Source organism: Phyllostomus hastatus, unplaced genomic scaffold (assembly GCF_019186645.2).
Source record: "Phyllostomus hastatus isolate PE091 unplaced genomic scaffold, TTU_PhHast_1.1 phas_contig_36, whole genome shotgun sequence".
In the NCBI taxonomy this organism is placed as follows: Eukaryota; Metazoa; Chordata; class Mammalia; order Chiroptera; family Phyllostomidae; genus Phyllostomus; species Phyllostomus hastatus.
In genome coordinates, this window is record NW_025333862.1 from 6,492,041 (window position 1) to 6,507,274 (window position 15,234).

At 44.7% G+C, this 15,234-nt stretch overlaps 1 protein-coding gene across 1 annotated transcript; it reads left to right on the plus strand.

Annotated features, from left to right (window-relative positions):
- The first annotated feature begins 1,822 nt into the window (after positions 1-1,822).
- IL19 (interleukin 19) lies at positions 1,823-7,346 on the plus strand. The gene is made up of 5 exons (XM_045841602.1): positions 1,823-1,966; positions 2,121-2,186; positions 4,685-4,837; positions 5,811-5,885; positions 7,251-7,346. The coding sequence occupies exons 1-5, from the start codon at positions 1,823-1,825 to the stop codon at positions 7,344-7,346; spliced, it is 534 nt and encodes a 177-aa protein (XP_045697558.1).
- Positions 7,347-15,234: the final 7,888 nt, after the last annotated feature.

Here is a 15,234-nt window from a genome sequence, read left to right on the forward strand (position 1 = left end):
GCTTTCTAATCCTGCCTCTTCTTCTTGGTGGCCATGTACCTTGGGCAAGTTCCTTCACTTCTCTAAATCTCTGTTCCCTCTTGGGTAAAATGGAGATAGAAACAGAACCTATCTCCCAGGGTGGTTGTGAGCATTAAATAATTATGTCAAATGCTTGGCACCATGCCTAACACACATGGCATGTCTGATAAATGTTTGCTACTACTGCTATCTGAATCTGCCAAGATGTCTGGAATTGCCAAGCTAAGGAAGGCATCTTTCTCCTCTATAAGGTGTCTGGGCCTCCTGGCAGCATGGGACAAGTAAGGAACATCACATTGCTTCTGACAGTTACCTTGTCAGAAGAAAAACTGTGCTCTCTTCCCAGCCACTTGGCTTCTAGACGCAGCCCAGTTATCTTTAGATAACTGGAGATCGCTCTGAGGGAATCTACAGGCTTCCCTGCCAGAGGCGTCTATATTCTTGTTTTGTCACAAAGAGAGGGGCTGGAAAAAGAGCAACGAAGCTCTGTGGCATAGTGCCTACTACCTGGTGAGGTCTCAGTGTATACCTGTTCTCTCACTGGGAATGATGCCGAGTTAAGGGAAGATAAGGAGAAATGGTTTTCTAAACAGGACTTTCTGTTTCTTGGCTTTCTGGAGAAGAACCTGGGAACCCCAAGGAAGATCTGGGGAGTGGTGGTTGGGAAAGAGGGCTGCTGCTCACACTCTCAAGCCAACAGATGTGCTTTATAGTAGGAGCCATTATAACTAAAGGTAGGAGGTGGGGGCACTGTGCAGCCCCCTCAGCTGGCTTCCTATTTGGGTGCCTCCCACTCCTCCACTGTCACAAACATTGCACAAACCACAGGACACACACAGCTAGAAGGGAGAGCACTCTGTGGGCACCATGGAAGGTGATGGGCAGAGGGCTGCTCTACTCACACACATTGTAAGACTTATATTTAAGGTTAAGCTTTCTTTGTGAAACTTGGGCTACTGCTGGGAAAAGTCAAAGAATGAGGACTTAAGCTGTATAATTGTGTTCTGTTCACCTTTCTCAATGTGTATTATTTCATGCCATTTAAAGTGGTTATATGAGAAATGCAGAGAAAGATGGCACAGGAAGGGTGAGAGCATTAGAAGAGGCAGTGAGCCTCTCAAGGTCTGGCCCTTCCTAGGGACTGGACTGGTAAGCTGCAAATAAGGTGGCCAACTTGCCCTCTATTGCAGCAGCCTTCCTCTCTCGCCTCACTGTGGCTAATTAGTTATTGGGAGATGGCTTGCACCTCCCTTTCCCATCTTCTCTAGAAGGCAACATCTTCATAGTTGGCTTCAAGTGAATGATTTTAAGCAGATACACAGCGGGGGTTTGTAATAAAAGGGTGTCGCCTATTTCAGGGGCAAATATAAAAAAACAAATGTGCTTTTATGTTTTTTCAGATCTGTTGCTTAATTCCTAGGGCATATTACAACGCTGTTTCTCCTATTTAATTGATTAAAAACAATGCTTTTCATCCCTTTTGACAAAGTGAGCTGTGCTGAGTCATAATAGAGTGATATACACAAGAATGCACTCTCTGGAACTTAGAGAGAACACTATATCGTGCTTCCTGGGGTGGAGGTGGGAGCTTGGGGTAGGGAGGGGAGGGCTCATTCAATTGATTCAAGAAAACCAGAGGAGGAGACACAGGGCCCTGAACTCCACAGGCTGAGGCATTGAGTCTGTTCTCTTGGTTGCCATCTGGTCTGCCCTGTGAGGTCCAAAGGGGAATTCAGTCAGGGGTCTCTGTCACTGCTCTCCAGTCCTGGCTGGCAGCTGACTTCCACCCTTCCTGTAGGACATGAAGGCCCAGCGTGTTTCCCTCTGGCTTCTGGGCACAGTGCTCTTCCTGTGCTCAGTGCACTCCAGAGGTTTCAGGAGATGTCTGATTTCCATGGACATGCGCCATGTCGAAGAGAGTTTCCAAGACATCAAAAGAGCCATTGTGAGTATGGGCTGTAGGTGAAGGTGTGGGTGGGCAAGGGGGCTTCCCACACAGTACATCCTAACTTGAAGAGCAAGTGCCTTCTCATTTTTTGTGTCTCAGGAAGACATGGAATACTCATCACTTGCATTTGTTCTTATGTCTTCCTCCACAGCAAGCTAAGGACACCTTCCAAAATGTCACTATCCTGTCCACATCAGAGACCCTGCACAAGATCAAGGTACTGCTCTGTTTCTGCTCTTTCCTGTACTGTTATTATTCACAATCAAGTGGCCCTGAGCTGAGAAAGAAATCCTCACCCTGTCCCCTTCTCTTTCCTAATCTCCAGAGTACTCTAAATGCTCCTGGCTTCTCATTAATTAACTCGTGTGTTAGGGCACACTCGTGTCTCAGGGACTCTGAAAACCCTGGGAGCCACCATTTTGTTGTCTGTATCTATGAGGATTTTATTTGTTGCTTATTGTTTTATATCCCCATAGATATAGACAGCAGAATAGTGGTTACCAGAGGGGAGAGGAATGGGAAAAGGGCAAAGAGGATAAAGGGGGCCAAATATATAGTGGCAGAACAAGACTAGGTTTTGGGTGGTGGGCACACAAGAGTATACAGATATTATTTTATAAAGTTGCACATCTGAAATTTATATAATGTCATTAACCATTGTTGCTTCAATAAATTTAACTTTAAAAAAAGAAGCCCCTGGCAGGAATTAAAGAAGTACCACTTACCTAGAAAGTGATTTAGGTGCCACATGTTCAAATGAGATAGGACATCTGTGGCTTAGGGTGATTCTGGAAGGTTTCATGTGGAAGCCAAGAAAATGAGCAGTGATTTAAAAGCTGAGTAGGCTGTAGACTAGTGGATAAACAGAAGAGAATGGGTGTATAAGATCAGTGAATATGTGCCAGGGGAGAGTAAAGTAACCAGGCTTGTGGCACAAGGGACTAAAGGTGAAAGAGGATGAGGTGGAAAATTACACTGGAGTTGTTTTACCAAGAACCTTACATGTCAGGCTGAGCTTCGACCTTATACTGAAGGCAAGAGGGAGTCCCTATAGGTTTTTGAGCCAAAGGCTGTATGACCACAAAACCTTTGGAAAGGTAGTCTGATGATGTTCTCCACAGTAGACATCTCGAGGCAGGCAAGCCAGTGAGATCAGTCCAATTGTCCTGACGAGAGTGATTAGAGCGTGTTATGAAACAGTTGGCTTTTGGGGTGAAAATTCCCTTTATAGAAGGGGTCACTGAGAAGTGTCCTTAAAAGTGAGCTCCTTCAGTCCTTGTAAGAATTCTAGAAAGGTCCATTTTTTTCCAGTATTTATGAGTATAAGGCATATCTGCAATGTTTTACTTTCTCCTTTGTCTTCTCTGCATGAGATAATTCATCTATTAAGTATTAGGCCTGATTTATATGTGGTAAACAGGTGTGTAGCCTTTTACTAAATGCTATTCCAGTCAACTGTATAAGAAACTCCTAGAAGATCACAGCTGGAAGTGGCCCTAAAAACTAGTTATTCCAAAACCTTAATTTTTAAATGACCAAACTGATACCTTGGGAGGGAGAATGGCTAGTTAGTGGTTGGGCCAGGCATAGAGCCCCATGTCTCATGCCTCTGTCTCCAGATTCTTCTCTCAAGGTTTAGCAATGGCTGATGGGGCCTAAGGAAAAGGGTCAGTGAAGATGCAGGTCTTTATTAATTTCTCTCTCCTTCTTTTCCTCCCTGATAAAACAAAGTTATACCCATTGCCCCTTTGGTTGAGGGAACTGGCAGGAGTGATGAAAGAGCAGTGTTGTGTGTGTGTGTGTGTGCGTGCATGTGTGTGTGTAGCAAATAACATTTGCCATCCAGGAAAAACTACCCCGGGACCAAGGAAGTTTTGTTGCCTTAATGTTAATAAAGATGAAAGCTCTATCCCGCTGTAGACCCCTCCCTTCTCTCTCTATATATGTAGGGTGAGCTATATATAAATCTCCTGCAGAGATCACTGATCTCAGGGTGGGTGCAAACTGCAAGAAGGAAACTTGGCCCCACCAGCAGCTCTGAGCTGTGCCCTGGGAATGCAGGAGCCCTCTGTCAGCAGAAGACCTGTCCAGGTGTTGACATTTTGGCAGCAGTCAGTTTCTGTTCTTGCGAATCTCAACTCCATCCAAATAATCCCTATAGTTTAAAAAGGACAGACCAGAGGAGAACTGAGCAGGGTGGCCAGGGTAAAGTAGTTTCATTGCAAGAGAAGGAATATGTGCCCAGCATATACCTGGCAAGCAACAGTCATTGAATAAATCCATGTTCACAGATGGGAGATGTTACAGAGAGGCAGATGTCAACACAATGTAAGGAAGTACTTTTCAAGAAAGCTGCTCAAACATTGGTCCTTTCAGAGGGGAGATGCCTGATTCCTGCAAGGGTTTAAACTGAAGTTAGTGATGACATGCTGGGGATGCTGTAGAGAGAATTCTAGTGTCCAATTGGGCTCTATCTCTTGTTAATATATCTCCTGGCCCTTTAAAAAGAGCAGTGCACCCACAATCTCTCCTCAGTGCCTTTGTCTTAAGTAGCTTCAGGGTACCAAGGGATGGACACTCTGAAATCAATATGAATTTTAAAAAGTAACTTTTAATTATGTCATTCCTTGCTGCTCTTATTCAAATTGGCTGCTTTGGCCTCTAAGTTAATAAAGAGAAGAGGACCCTGGGGCTTTCTCTAATTTGTGTCTGTAGCCCTTAGATGTGTGCTGCGTGACCAAGAACCTCCTGGCATTTTACGTGGACAAGGTGTTCAAGGACCATCAGGAGCCGGACCCCCAGATCTTGAGAAAAATCAGCAGCATTGCCAACTCTTTCCTCTACATGCAGAAAGTTCTGCAGCAGTGTGTGAGTCACCACATCAGAACTCCATGCATCTGTCCCTTGTCTGCCCCGGGGAGAGCCTAGGACGTGCTGGCCCAGTTGCCTTCTGAAATGGTTCCTGAAGTCTAAGGAAATTCCATCCCCTGTCTTCCAAAGGGAGAACCATCAACAGCCTCTTCCTGCGGTCACTCCTTGCCCAGGGCTTCCTCCCTGCTGACACCTTACCAGGCCCAGGTTTCCTCAAGGATAATCCTCCTGGGATGACAAATTAGGTCAAAGTATCCCTTTGGTGATCCCAGGACTGGCCTGTGAGAGGGGCATGCTGAGGATTCCAGGCTTATCAAAGCATACCCCTAGTTTCTTACTTCTTGGCCCTTTAATTGGTGTTTTCATACCAATTAACCTCCGGGTGATTCCCTGGTATGTCCTATCCCTAAGGATCACTTGCAAATTCATTGTTATCTATTAAAATCAAACATCAGCAATGAAACTGGACTCAAACAAACCACCAAAAACTTAGGCCAGCAAAAAAATCCTGGGCTCTAGATCCAACCCTGTCAATGATTTCTTTGTGACTTTGTGGCAAGTCACTTCACCTCTCTGTGTCAGGTTCTAAAATTGCTAGAAGAATCTGTGACTGCCATCCCACTTACATTAAGATTCATTGAACCAATTATTTAATTAACCAACCCAACAAATATTTGAGTGCCTGCCTTGTGATGCTACATTTAGAGTGGGGGCAAGACAGACTTGGCACCTACTTTCCTTGCTCTTCTAGTCTGGTGGACTGTCAACCCAGAAAAGCCAAAGCTCTAGTCAAACACAGGGTGACTCTACAAGCAGACTTCACTCCCCTCCTGCTGCTCCAAACTGAGTTCACTTACCTGAGTCCCACCTTGGGAGGAAGGAGCAAAATCACTCCATGACAGGTGGGGGTGGAAAGGGCAGGCCAGGACAGAAAGGTCCTCTAATGGGTGCTGCTTCCACTTTCTCACAGCAGGAGCAGAGGCTGTGTCCCTGCCGGCAGGAAGCCACCAACACAACCAGAATCATTCATGACAACTACCATCAGGTAAGGGCAGGGAAGAAGATGGGGATGACAAGTAGGAGCCTGACAGAGTGCACCAACCCTTCTGCCTCCTCTCCACTCAAACTCTTTCCTTTACTCAACAAGTTTTTATTGCAGCCTTTCCAGCTGCGTGTGTCTGCAGAGAGTGTATTGTTGGTTTTACCTCATTTGCTAATTTCCCGGGATCCCCTCACCATTTTCCACCATTTCCTTATGCCTTTACATATCAGACCTAACCTGTATGAAGTTTTGAGGGAAAGCATATACTGTTTAAGATGAGGGTGATCACAAGATCCCCAGTGAATTGGAAGGTGTAATGCATGAAGCATATTACCTGCCAGGTGTCACTGTGGCCAGCAACTGTCATGAGTATTCTGTATGGTGCAGAAGAGCACGCTTCTCATGGAGCTATAGATGTGTGCCTCACTTGCAGGTAGAGGTAGAAGTGATGCCTCTTATGTGCAGCATTCGGAGATTTTGTTAAAATGCTGATTCTGGCTCCGTAGATCTGGAATGAGGCCTGGGATTTTGCATTCCATTCACAGTCTCAAGTGATGTCAATTATTTGAATAGCAGGGAGGCAGGGAGAGCTGTTCAGAGCTTGGCTTCTTTATGGAAAGGTTACACAGGATAATGCTATCATGATGGGTAAGAGTTGTATTTTTCTTACTATGAGCTGGGTATCGTGGCAAGCACACAGCAGGTATAAACACATTTATCCCTTACAACATTGATGTGAGCCATTATTCACACTTGACCAATTAGGAAACTAAGGTACAAACAAGTTAAGTAACTTAACTACGTTCATATTGCAACTAAGTGGTGAAGGTAGGACTCAATCACATGCTATCTGGCTCCACAGGACACACTTTTAGTCTGCTGAAGAAGTAAAGTTAAGTCAGGAGGCTTGGGTCCTAGTTTCATCTGCTACCAACCAGTTGTGTGGCAGTGGGTAGGACACCAATCCTTAGGGACTTTGGTGCTTTAATATGTCAAATTGAGAACAACAAGCTCTTCCTATCCCCTGCACAGAACCCTGGGATTGAGACGTTTTAGAGCTAAAGTGAAAGGGAAAATAAGCAAAAGAACTGTCCTGAAAGGCAAGTTTTTCTGTGAAAAAGAGGAAAAAGAAAAACTGAGGACAAAAAATGAAGAATTTTAAATTTTGTTTCTAAGTTGCTGACATGATTTAACTGCTTGTTTGTGAAAAACAGTTTGGGTTGCCTGTTGGGAAAGTAATTTTGTGTGCTCTGCAAATATAATTGATGAATGAAAGGAAAACCTTGGGGAACCAGAATGTGGAGAAAGTGCTTGGAAAACGATTCCATGACCTGAAAAGGCAGGTTCTCATGATTTCCCTGGTTTCAGCTGGAGGTCAGATCTGCTGCCGTCAAATCTCTGGGAGAACTGGACGTCTTTCTGGCCTGGGTTGACAAGAATCATCAAGGAACCCCTACTGCCTGATGAGGAAGAATCTGATTGCCCAGGAGCACACAGCCCCGTGAGGCTTCCAGGAGGAGATAGCCTGCTTGAAGGGAGGGAGATGGGGAAGGCCCTGTTTTATGCAAATCAGCATCATTTTGAAGAGAACTCTCTGGCCATTTGGAATATTCTCCTCTGGGCCTGAGGGATTGAAGGTCAAAATCTAGATTTGGACAGATCTCACCCTGTAGCCAAAAGTCCCACTGGCTGGGCCCAGGCTGTCTGATCCCACCTGAAAATAGCCCGATAATCTATTGTCATATTTATAATGAAATATGTTCTTCCAAAGGTCTCCTGGGCCATCCTGGAGGAAAAGGGTTGGCCTCCCCTTAATTTATTGTGAAGTTGTTTATCCCATGTCTGCGATGTGAGCTGAGCGATATCCTGTAGTGCATATTGTACTGCCTAATTTTTCTGAATAAACTCTCTCTTTTACCAATTAGTGAAAATGCCTTCTGATTGGGGGGGAGTCACTTAAGGAATCTTAAATGGTGACTATTAAAAATGAATGAGGCCTTAAAGAAAATAAATAGATGGGGAGACTGAGGCCTCGAGAGGGATAAGAATTTGCTCAGTGTCCCCGAGTGAGTTAGTGCAGAGAAGGGTTCGGAACTGGGTCTGAAAAGACCCAGCAGCCTGGGTCCAGCAGCCTGTCCTCCACATAATGATCAAGAAGATGCATAGAGGGTTTCTGGCCACTGACTGCTTGACTTCACTCTGCTTCTGATCTCTTCTTTCTCTGCGTCTTCACTTTGCTCTTTGTCTGAATTTCTCTGTCTTTGTCTCTCTCTCTCTCCTTTCTTTCTTACTGCTCCCAATCTACATACATCTTCTCTGACCCTAAGTGTTTCATGGGTATATATGTTGGGCTAGAAAAGAATGTTTCTGATGGAGGGATGGTTGTCATGGTGACAAAACTGAACAAGCATAGCCCCAGGCATGGGGTATCCTGGGTAGAGTGGTTTGGGCTCAAGCTACAATGGAGAGAGGCCAAAGTGGCCACCAACTTCTAGATGGACACTGCTCAGGTGGTTAATGACAATAACAGCTGATGCTTAGTGAGCATCTGCCATGTGACAGGTGCTGAAATAAGTACTTTATACTCACTACCCTGGGTTGGTCTCTACTGTGACTGACTGGCTAGAGCATCCTTTCTTATTTCTACCTGAGAAAGAGATTTCTCAGAGCATGCTTTAGTGGACAGAGCAGGACCTCTGAAGTCAGACAGACTTGGTTCCAAGCTTATGTGACTTTGAATAAATTAGTTATGCCCCTAAGTTTCAGTGTCCTCCTTTGTAAAATGGAGATACAACACCAGTATCAAAGTGTTACTGTGAGCATCAAGTGAGGTGGAGCCTCCCTCAATCCCTATTTCCCCCACTGTAACCCCAGTAGGGGGAGGCTGCATGGTGTAGTATGAAGAGCACCAAGCTAGGATCCAGGTCTGGTTCCAAAGCTTCTCCTGCAAAGAATTGCTGGGGGCAGGTCACTATATTTCTTCAGTCCTTAGTCATCTGTATTGTAGACACTGACCCCTATACTATCTACTGTGTATGATAATTTAAAAGCCAGAGTCATTCCGATGGCCTAGGGAGTCCTCCTATCTCCACACACCGCCTGCTCCACTCAAACCCTGCACCCTCCTGCTTGGCTAGTTCACTCCGACCCAGCCGCATGGGCCCCTCTGTGCTCCTCACACACACCAGCTGTTCTTACCTTGGGACAATTGCACTCTACGGGCACACACATGTGTAAACTGAGGTAAGATTGAAAAAAGTCCGAAGTTATATTTTAATGGGATTAATAGGCTGTTATGAGGAAGCAAGTCCTCTGCAGAAGACTCAACCTTTTCAAGGTGACCTTGGATAGACCTCCATCCTGAGCTGGCTGGATGATGGCAGGACGGGCTTCATCACAGCATTTCTGTGTCTCACTATGGCCTTGTGGCGTGCCTCCCCCAGGTACCTGCATACCCTTCAGGCCTTACTAACAAGGTATCCTATAAAACATAAAACCCTGCCCCCAGCTTCAGCACATCCTATACCACTTTCCTGCTTTCCCAGTGCATTATTTCATGATCTGTTCCTTTATTCAGATGTAAGCTCCATGAGGGTGAGAATAGTTTGATTTCCTCAGTCTGGCACTTACAGCATTTCTTGAATAAATGATATGATAAAATAAAACAATACTAGCAAGCATTTATATAGTGCTTTCTTTGCGCCAGGCAATAATCTAAGAAATATGCATATTATGGTATGAAGATATATATCTCATTTAAATCTCATGACAATTCTATAGAAGTTCTGAAGATGAAATAAAACAAAAAAGGCCATGTCAGTGGATGCTAGTGATGCAGATAATAAAACACTGAGGAGGAAACCAGAGCACAGAGAGTAACTTACCTGAAGTCACACAACTCATCAGCCGCAGAGCCATGGGCTTTGAAACCAGGCAACCTGGTGCCATAATGAACTATAATGTCAACAACAATGTATACATGTTGAGCACCCAGAATGTGCCAGGCACTGAGGTGAAAACCACGCTTTCACCTTTATTCCTCATGATAATCCTCTAAGGTAAAGTTTATTGACCACCCAATGAAACAGATGAAGTCTGAAGTATACTAAGCTTCAATGACACACATAGGGTCATACAGTCCTGGTTATGGGTCGGGATTTGTTAAATGAATTAAACAAGGAAGTTGTTAGATGGAGGTGAGACTCATGCCCTGGCAGCCTATGTGAGCGAACTCAAATCTAAGCTTGGAAATGTCTCAAGTTGTGAAATTGAAGCACTAAGAACAGCCATTCCCGACAACCAGGAAGGCTTTAAGCTGTAGCCAATATGTAATTTCCTTTCTGTGCTTCTGCACCTTCCCTATATGAGTCTTTCCCCTGACTCCTGTTGGCATAGCACTTCTAACCCCTTCTGGTTTGACACTGCCCAGTTCACATAGATTTTTGCTCCAATAAACTTGTAAAGTTTTTGATATACCTCAGTTTATCTTTTAACATCTCCAAACTCAGAGTGTCCTACTCCAAGGCCTGGGCCCTCAATCACCATAAAATGTGACCTGCACATCTTGCATGATGATGGGAAGCTGGAAGAGAGGAGCCTGACTGGCATAATGAGCTGTGCTCACATGAAAGAAATATTGTTATATCAATGGTTGTAGAGGAGGAGGAGGAGAGGGGGCAGGAGGAGGAGAAGGAAATACTGAAGGCGTCTCTCTCACTTTCTCTCTCTCACACTTTCTCCTATATCTTGCCTGCTTACTTCACTTTGACTACTTCATTTGTCTACCTGTACTTTCCTTCCAAACTTGAAGAATGTGCCATGACTCTTGTAGTTCTGAGTTGTGTTTTTGTTTTTGGTGTTGTTGTTCTTTCTTGTTTTTGTTTTCACAGAGCTGGTGTTTACTAAATACCTGCTAAGGAACCAAGTGTAAAATTCTCCCCCAAATTATATCTTCTCTGTCCTCCATCAGCCCCTAGCAGCACCTTGAGAGATCTACAGTTCACCTTCAATTGCTAAGGTGCAGAAAGGGGGGAACCCATAGCTCATGTAAGACTGTGCCAGGCACTTTCAAGCCTCAGAAGAGCTGAGGAGGTTGGAGGTCTGATTCCCATGTGATCAGTGAAGGCACCTGAGGCTCAGGGAGGTGGGGGACTTGGTGACCTGGCTAAGGGATGGCAGATCCAGAAAGTGAGCCCAGATCTGGTCTTCCTGGCTCCAGTGCCCTCTCTTCTTGCCCTTGGGGGAGTTGTTGAGGCCAAAGCTATATAACCCAGGGCCCAGGTGACTACACTAGATGCCAGCAATGCAAACCATTAAGCCCACATGCACAAAAATGGGCCTGGACTTACTGGCAGCAAGTCTGTGAAGCTGCATGTGAATTTATAGACCAACACAGAGCAAAGAAGCAGAGGCCGACTTCTGAGTGTGTTACATGATGTTCCTGCCCAGCCAAGCATCTGGGCTCCTCCTGGAGGACAATCTATCTTCTTTCCATCCTCTAGAGCAAATTGTTAACAGCCACACATGCTCAGCACAGTGTTTTTTAGCACTTGACCAGAAATTTGGGCAAATGGATAAAAGGATAGGTTTTTTATGTGAAATTCTTGTCCTGTTATTTACTGTATGACCTTAGGCAATTTACTTAATCTGAGGCTCATTTTTCTCATCTGCACAAATGCAGGAGAGAGCCACTTCATGGAACTGTTATGAAGATTTGAGACCCACTTATAGTAGATACAGAGTAGGTAATCATTAAAAATAATGGTTGTTGCTATTTAATGATTTTCAGTTTTTCTAATCTTATTTCCATAAAACAGTGTTGTTTTGGGAAAGCCTTCCTCTTACAAACTCAAGTGTCCTACTCCACTTATATATATTTTAAACTAGCAAGTGAGACAAAGCATAAGACACTGGCCCAGGCCAGCAGGGCTTTCCTTGAGGTCTGCATCTCCAGGAGGCCCTTGGCCAGCTCCCTGATATGGGTGCTTACCATTTTGTGCAGTCAGCCAGGCTCCAGGCAGCCTCTCTGATTCTCCCTGCTTCTTAAACACCCCTCTTACTGGCTTGCCTGCTCTCTGTCCTTCCTCTGTCACAGACTCATCCCATTGTAGGACTATCCCTTGACTCTCTCTGAACTTTGCTTTGCTTATGCCTAACACAATGCCTGGCAATACCAATCGCTTGGTATTCCCTATGCAGCTGTGAATGAATGTCTGATTACCAGTGGCAGAAGCAAACTGATGGTTGATGGAAGTTTAGGGGTCAGTGTATCACATTTGGCCAAGGAGTTTGGGAGAAGATGAATTCTTAAAAGTTGTTATGAGCTCTAGAGTGTTATAGAGATAGTTTACCTTCAGTTCTATTACTGAAAGACACTCAGTTAATCTAGTCAACTACAAACAAACAACAAAAGATCCTGTGGGGTGACTGTCCTGTCTCTACCCCAGTCTAAATTTAACCTCCCAAGAGCCTTCACCCCACCCCCAGGGAAGGAAGCAGTTCCTCCTTCTCCCTCTTCTCCACCCCCACTCCTGCTTATGTTACCTGAGACCCAGAGTAGTTTTCCAGTTCTTGACATGTCAGAGATATCTTAGAATTTGTTTCCTCTCTCTAGACTGAGCTCTTCAGGGACAGTTACTTTGTGAATGGTTGCACTCAGTAAATAAATGTGCCTTGAATAAATGAATGAAGGAATGAATGTATACATGAAGCAAAGGCAACCCCAGTTGTCTAGAAAGAGTCCTTCTGGAGGAAAACTATAGTTGTGTCTTTTGGATTTAGGAATCTCTTGGGCTTCCTCCTATTCTCCACTGGGACTCTCCACCCCTTGTTTGGTACCCCTGTTTCTGGCATATATCAAGGAGAATTTTCCCTTCTGTTTGGCCTTCCTGGCTTTGGTTTTGATTTGCCCTGGATTGTTGTCTTATGGTCTTTAACTCCACATCTTGAAACCCAAAGGTCAGTGCCTCCTACCCTTCTACTAGGCTGCCAGACTTTTGGTTATCTTGCTAGCCTGGGCACCAACTCACCTGGGAGTGACGTGCTCCAGCACACTGTAAGTACAAAGAAAGAACTCAAGAAGCACTGACATCATCTCTTCTTCCTCACCTCCTCAACACCTCCAAAATATCCCCCACAACTAGCCCAAGAAGAGCACGGTGCAATTCTAGGTGAGATACTTCTGGGGCAGAGTACAGATAACATTTGTACTCTGTGGAAACCTCTAGGGTGGTTTTGCTGTGGCAATGGCATTATCCCCAGGTGGCTGGAAATGATGTCTAATGTGAGAATTGCTGGGTATCAGAAAGATCAGTCTTTTCAGGGAACCAGTATGTTAAAAAAGTACTTTGAATTTTGTTAGGGAAATGCATCAGTAAGCAAGTCTCTTGAGCTCCTGTGAGGTGTGTCATGTTGTTGTAGATTCTGAGCAGGTTAGCAAAGGAAAGCAGTCATTCATTCTTACAGCTGCCAAGTCTCAGAGTGCAGCTTCCTCAGACTGATTGCATTCACCCTCTTCAACCATCTTCAATCACTGCCCCTTTCCCCATCCAACACACCCACAGGGACCTCATTCTTCAGGTACAGAAGTGTTCTCTGCTCTCAGGAATTTTGTTCCAGATTTTTTTTTTTTTTTTGCTGTAAGGAGCAAGAGTCCTTCTGCTCCTACCACAGTCTCTCCTCCTCCAAAGCTTATAAAAACACTTTTTCAAAACCTTCCTCAAACTGGACTTTCTCCAAGAAACCAGCCCAGATATCCTCCTTGTCCCTCAGAAGTAATCTCAGCCTCTCAGCCCTCACCCCCAGCCCAACCCCTCAAAGCCCATGATGAACACAGACTGTGGATTTAAATAGCCTCATTTTTCTCAGTCTCTGTATCACAACTGGAAAGATATGATTGCCATACCCATGGGCCTTTGCACCTGCTGTAAGAGCCAGGAATCTTAACCTTTTGTGTGCCACGGACCCCTTTGACATACCAACAAAGCCTACAAAGCCTACTCAGAATATTTATAAATGCATGAAATGAAATACATAGCATTACAAAAGAAACTACTTTTATTAAAACACAACTATCAAAATATGGAAATGACAATAGGTAGTATATACTAACCAGATCCAGCATTAATTAACAAAATCCAGCAGCAGGCCCACCAAGTACTGACATCTCTAAGTTGTGAGGGGCATAGTGACATTTTGAGGTGTTTGAAACAACTGTAACATGATATAGAATATCTATGATTTCTATCAGTGACGTCACAGGTACTGCTAATACTACTGTGGTTTGCATTTGTTTCCTAGCCTCACAATCAAAGAAAATGCTTTGAATAGAGGTTAGTGGGGAAAAGAAAGGATATGGGTTTTTTTTGTCGTTCTACCTTTTCCCAAGTTAAGAGCTCCTACATTAGACAGAAAGTCTGTTCCCCTACAATGCTCTGAGGTCCCAAGAGACTCTGGATTTAAATAGCCTCATTTTTAGCTTTGGGTCATTTAGCTCAGGGCCCACACATGGAGTCTCCATACTTGTTAGTGGAATTAAAAGGAAAAGAATTGCATATACCACTATTCTCTGAGGTGAGAAAACTGTTAGTTCAAGGGTATGTCTGGATTTCTGTTCCTAGACTTCATGTCCAGGAAAGGCTTTTCCAGGGGCTCCTACTTTGAAGGCTGGGAGCAGGGGGAGTGAGCCAATTTCGGGGACCCAACTATGTCGCAGGAGTTGTCAGAAGAAAGAATGACAGCAAGTTGAGCTGGTTAAACAGAGTATGGTGGAAAAACACAGGAAAGGGAAATGACGTCACTCATTTTGTTGCCTTTGAGGACAGGGAACTGAAAATGTAAACTTCTGATAGAGGCGGCTGCTCCGCCCATCCCCACCCTGCAGGGCGGTGGCAGGGGCTGTCCGGCAGAGCGCCCTGCGCTGTGTGTCCGGGCAGTGGGAAGGCCTCTACCTGGCCACCGGTGAGCTGAGGTTCTTCCTCCTCAGAACCCAGAGGCCAATGTCTCCCTGCAAAGTGATGCAACTGGGCAGGAAAATCAGATGCCAGCAGCTGTGACGTCCTAGGTGTAGACAGGGAAAACCCTGAACTGCAAACTCAGGACTTGCCGTGGGAAAAAAGGAGTGGCTGGGTTTTCTTCAAGGTTTCTAGAAAACTATTTCCTGCTCAAAACTGGCGTGTTTAGAAAGCTGAGTTTATTTCATAAGAAGGGATTCTTTTTCTCTCTTCTCTGCCCAGCTTATCTATTTAATTACTTGGTACTAACTCTATGCTGACCCCAGTTTTGAGATCCTAAAGCTTTACTTCTCAAAGTTTGCTTCATCTGCTCATGAAATGCATTTCTCCACCACAGCCAC

Excerpts from the sequence above, each read along its gene's own strand:
- IL19 (XM_045841602.1), top strand. The coding sequence starts at position 1,823 with ATGAAGGCCCAGCGTGTTTCCCTCTGGCTTCTGGGCACAGTGCTCTTC. Across the intron at positions 4,838-5,810 it reads AGAAAGTTCTGCAGCAGTGT|CAGGAGCAGAGGCTGTGTCC; the intron begins GTGAGTCACCAC and ends ACTTTCTCACAG. Across the intron at positions 5,886-7,250 it reads TTCATGACAACTACCATCAG|CTGGAGGTCAGATCTGCTGC; the intron begins GTAAGGGCAGGG and ends CCCTGGTTTCAG.